This window comes from Glycine soja, chromosome 10 (genome assembly GCF_004193775.1).
Source record: "Glycine soja cultivar W05 chromosome 10, ASM419377v2, whole genome shotgun sequence".
Taxonomy (NCBI): domain Eukaryota; kingdom Viridiplantae; phylum Streptophyta; class Magnoliopsida; order Fabales; family Fabaceae; genus Glycine; species Glycine soja.
In genome coordinates, this window is record NC_041011.1 from 2,071,054 (window position 1) to 2,076,484 (window position 5,431).

Below are 5,431 nucleotides of genomic sequence, written 5' to 3' on the forward strand. Positions count from 1 at the left end.
AGATTAAAAAAATATTTTTTTTCTCCTTCTTATATTTAAGATAAGAGGGGGTACAAAGTTATGAACATGTACTCGATTTCCATCATAAGTTTTGGGAATGCTCGCATTGCATGGCACGAAGGAAAAAAAGTGTGTAAAAACACACATTACCGAATAACAAAATCTATTTTATATTTAAATTATATTATAAACAAATGGCATATTAAAAAATGTATATGTTGTTGAGTTCTTGCAATATAAAAATTCTTCAATGGTGTGAATACGTTACATGTATCGTATCTACATCTAGACTGACTCTATTAATCAATAGCTTTGACAAGTGAAAAGATAAGAATAGATAAATGATATTGAAATTCTTTCAACGTTAAGGATACCAAATTTTTTATCAAATCAAAATCATTATTGATGGTATCCTTTTTTAAGCTATATTATTTCTTGTTACCTCTTATTACTAACCATTTAACAATTAAAATTGAAATAATAATTGACCAAGTCAAATTTGTATGTAATCGCCTTTTCAACCCAAATTTCAAATACAAAATCATACATGTTTGTTTCTCTTCTTTCACCAAATCTTTCATATTATTTATATTTTCAATGCTAGACAAAATATAATAATATTCTACTTTTTTAAATTAATTAATCATTTGATCATATTAAATTCTCTAATTTAATTAATCATTAAATATTAAAATAATTTTTTTAACAGAACACTTATTTGTGTGTGTGTCGTTTTGAAACTAATATTGAAAAATGACAAATTGAAAACTTCTTGAATAGGTCATATTTTTTTAGTTTGTCATTTGAATCGGGAGAAACCAAAATTAAGTACCTTTTTCTTTTCTTCCCACGATTTTTTTTTACAATCTTTTGGGCTATGGTTCACCCTCGATAATATAAAGTTGAATTAAAATTTGATGAAATAAAAAAATTTAAAAGGTGCTTTTTGGAAATCAAGTAATAAGAACCCCACGTCAAAATTAATGATTAATATACCAATCTGTCTCTTTCATCAGAGGAAAATCAATACAAAGGGGGCCTGTCATTTAGGCTGCTTGTTTCTTAGTCAGGGTAAGAGTGACGTTGTGAGCTGTTTGGTGGCATTATATTTCTAGAAAATCTTATTGTAAAAATTTTTTATTTAAGGGGGAGGAACTAAAAACTCATTCGCGAATAATATGATAAAAAAAAAAGGTGTTTTGCATTGCGAGAAACAATATTGTGGCATTAATCCTATAGTATTTGATGATCATTTTGGCATAGAGTTTATCAAATGGAGGGTTAAACCTGAGAGCATTATTTAAGAGGCTGAGTACATATGCCTCACTCATTTTATTTTTAACAAAATTTGAAAATAAAGTTGACAACAACGTGCTTAGTTATTATTTCCATTTTCATTTAAAAAAAAATAGTATTTTCAAACATTTTTTTTGCAATTTCTCCTATTTTCATCATACATCCAGAGATCTTAGATTACTTGTCTTGTTCTTCATTCCATGTGTCGGATACTTTGTTTTGAATGGTAGTTAGGATAGATAATGATATGAATATGTTTAAAGCAGGCAATATTGTATGTTTTCATGTTGAACACCAAAATATGAATGGGAAAAGGGATATAATGTGAATTAGTATATATTATTATATGCACAGAGGACACATTTGATTTATGATCTTAGATAAGTGAAGATGATTGGGAAAGGACACATTTATGCCCTGCCTCCGCACCGTGTTCAAGCGATTAGGGTTTCCTCCCATCGAACTTGATAACCCTCACGTGCCCCTCCCTCGCCGCCACGTGGATCGCCGTCCTCCCCTCGGAGTCCACCGCATCCACGTCCAACTCCTCGCCGTCGTTGCCGTAGCGCTCCAACAGAAACTTCATCGTGTCGATTCGGTCCATTGCCGCGGCCTCGTGAAGAACCGATTCGTCGATTTTGCAGCCGGAGGCTTCCAGAAGCTTCACCGCTTGGAGGCTCCCAACCCTAATTGCGAGCGGCATGAGGGATTCCGCCGTCGCGCAGCAAATCCGCGACGACGTCGGCGCTGCCGCATTCCATGGCGACGTGGGGGCCGACGAGGGAGACGTTTAAGACGGCGTCGCGGAAGACCTGGGGGCCGGGTTTGGAGAATAGTTGGCGGAGGTGTTCGACGGTGGCCTTTCGGGTGGGGAGCATGGTGGCTCGGTCGGTTATGGCGTCGGGAGGGTCGGAGAGAGGGGGTTGATCAGAGGGCTGAGAGAGTTGTAGTGTGTAAGAAACAGAAGAGAGTGGGGGAATTGTGGAGAAGGGTTTGTGGTGGTTAAAGACACTGCCACTGACATGGTGTGCATGAGGCTGGTGAGCTTGAAGGAGGAGCTGCACTTTTGGCCCTTTTGGAATATCAACTCAACTTCCTTTGTTTCTGCTTTCACTAACCTGTCCATGATCAACCTGATTGATTCTTTGATTATTGATTGATTGATTCTGACTTTGAACTTTAAAGGGTGCTTGATTACTTGAAGGAGGATGATTGATTCTTTGGCTGTTTGTTTGTTTAGTTTATGTTTTTTTTTTTAATTTATTAGTAGACTTGTGTGATTAATTAATACTATGTGTAGCATGCTTGTTGGTTGGGGTGTGACTGTGACAGGGAAGGTGGGAGACATTGACCATGACTCCTCCTTGAAAGAATGGAGAAGGATATGAAACAGTCGCTTTTGAATTTGATGAAGCATTTTCAGCGAAGACTCGAGACTCAAGAATGCTATTACTACTAGTCAATTGCACAGGACTCGGACAAGGTAAAGAAGGTGTAAGAGTTGCCTTATTCCAAAAGGATTTGTTTTTGCTGACTGATTTTCTAGTAAGACCTACCATTCTGGTTGCAAGTTTCATTCACTTTTTACTGACCAATTCAATTTCAACATATAAATGTGAAGGTTGGAAATGTTTTTCATTCAATTTTTCAAAAAGTAAAACCTCCCAGGCTGGTTGGATTGTCAATTTGTCATACTACTATGCCCTCTGAAAGGGAAAACATGGCATCCCGTGTAACCCTCAAATGATATACTCTCCACATACACTTTTTGGCTGTATCTGAAGGCGATTAGCAAATTGATTAGTGGTTAATAGAATAATGCAGTGGTTGAAACCTCAAGGTTCTTTTTTCTTTTTAATATGATGACGTCATTCTCAGCAGCCATACGTCAATTCTTTATGTTATTTTATGAATAAGAATATAAAAAATCAGTGCCAATGGAAAATGCGAGAATTTCCTCCAACGTGATGTAAGACTTCTTATTGCCACCTGCTCAGAAAATGCATGCTGAGATACGAAAATTGGGTCTGGAAAAATTGCTAGGTTATACAAGGCATCTCTTTTAAGCAGTTGACCCAGCATAATCTTACTTGAATGCACATAGTTTCTATATTTATTTATTTATTTATTTTGGTGACCTCTTATTAATCCTTTCTTTCTGTTGATTAAATATAATATTGGAAATGCTCAAAAGCTCAGAGATCTTTATTTATTCTCACATTTTGATTTTGATTCCCTTAAATTCGGACAAATTGTGGCCGAGTTTAACCTTGGGTTTCATGATGATCTGCTTATATACTGCCCCACACAGGAAATCATTTCTTTAGTTGTCACTCGTTTTGGTCTTGTGGATGGTGGAGTTCCTTACTTTAGCACTATTTTCTATTGCGTAAGTTTTTTTCCAGATTAATGTTGAACATTGTCTACTTATCCAAGAGTGGGGATCGGATACTAGTAAATTCAGCCACTGGAACTGACAGAGACTAGAGCATGGAACTCAAGGACTTGGCAGCCATGTTATCTTTTCTGCAGCTAGTGATTATATTTGGATCATCACATTGCTTACAGCATTGACTAGCTCTCCCTGGTTCATCCACTATCATGGTTCATGGCACGAAGCATATTCAGCAAATAATAGACTGAATTACTGAGAGTCACTACTTGAATGTATTAAAAAAATACACTCTTGGCATTTGACTCAACTCAGTAGCTAATCCACGAGCCTCAACATTGAAAACTTTTTGACACTCAGATTCACCAACCCTTATGTATTCATGATGTACCAGATTTGATGCTAAAGCCCAATTCCAATGCAATAGATTTTGTGGAATTCGCCCCGTGATTATAACCCTGGCCTCATCACGTATGGATCATCACCTTAGGCTAGAAGAGAAAAATATAAATAGGCCATCAAGGATTCATGTATTCCTTCCCACTTTTACACTATTTTTATTTAGATATCGACTTAAGCGTGAGAGTTCTTGTAGGTTGGCTCCAACCAAATAAATAAAATTCCATTCGAGTATTCCTTTTATAGACTGGTATTGAACAACAATAATAATATGACAACGACAATAGCAACAATCATGATAATAAAAAAAGGATCAAAACAAGTGATCCTTCACCAATTTGCATGACATACTCCCAATTTCAAAATTGATGTCATTTTGCTAATATCATTCCAAATTGTCGATCCTTTTCTAGTATGACTCAAAGGAAGGCTTCGCCATATTTCTTAAGAAGAATTTGGACCTAGAGTTTTGATAAATTGTGTTGCAATTCCAAATGAGCTTGCCTTGCATTGCAATATTCATTTCCCAAAGTAAAAACATTGAGGCAACCATAGCTTTTGGGGAAAAGTTATTAGATGCCACCCAACCAAATGTATACCTCTTTAAGACTTATTTTCTAGATAAAATCTCCAGTGATGCAGTCAATGATAAAGCAAGTGTTTTGCATAAGCCAAAATAATTCCATATAACATGTCGGAATGGAAGATAAAGCTGACAATGGCAATACTAATGGAAGTTTGCCAGCCTTATTTAGGATTTCTTCTTCTTCTAGGAAGCCAAGCTTTTTTTGCATATTCACAATTAAGAAATCAAAATAAAACTTCTTAAGCCTACCTTTTAATATAAAGAAGCCGAAATATCTCTCTATGGAGCATGTGTTGCAAATGGAAAAGTATTTTTCACCTTAACTCTAGGAACTTCTGTTGGCAAAAGGTCTCTAGATTTTGCAAACTAAATTTTCAAGTAAACGTAACAAAGAGCCATGTGAAGCTTTTGCTTTAGTGAAAAGCAAGTCATCGTTAGCAATGTCCTAGTGAGAAATAGGAAGTTCATTTATAGACACTCAAATAGACAAAACAATTTTCATTGCAGTCTTCTTTTTAAATTTTAAGGGATAGTTTTTTTTATTCATGTGAAGAAAAGATACAAGGATATAATATCACCTAACACAAATCTCAATAAAGGTGATGCAAGTCTTTATTCAATCTTGGTTGTGAAAAGTTATTGGTGGTAACAACCATTTTAAAGTTTTTTTTTATTTATTTGTTCATTAGTAACCATTGCACGAGATTCAACTATTGGCTTCTTACTTGAAGAGATGCATTGGAGTGGACCACCCATGA

At 35.6% G+C, this 5,431-nt stretch overlaps 1 protein-coding gene across 3 annotated transcripts; it reads left to right on the top strand.

Moving 5' to 3' along the window:
• Positions 1-1,495: 1,495 nt before the first annotated feature.
• On the top strand, positions 1,496-4,332 carry LOC114372686. Of its 3 annotated transcripts, none has more exons than XM_028330373.1 (2): positions 1,496-2,779; positions 2,918-4,332. In XM_028330373.1, exon 1 carries the CDS (start codon positions 1,709-1,711, stop codon positions 2,300-2,302), a length of 594 nt encoding a protein of 197 aa, XP_028186174.1. In that variant the 5' UTR covers positions 1,496-1,708; the 3' UTR covers positions 2,303-2,779; positions 2,918-4,332. The 3 variants fall into 3 exon arrangements, with proteins under 3 accessions (XP_028186174.1, XP_028186175.1, XP_028186176.1); XM_028330374.1 differs by having other exon boundaries at positions 3,691-4,332; XM_028330375.1 differs by having other exon boundaries at positions 3,702-4,332.
• Positions 4,333-5,431: the final 1,099 nt, after the last annotated feature.

What these genes read in the sequence shown, in the direction of transcription:
- LOC114372686 (XM_028330373.1), top strand. Translation starts at nt 1,709, where the DNA reads ATGCCCTGCCTCCGCACCGTGTTCAAGCGATTAGGGTTTCCTCCCATC.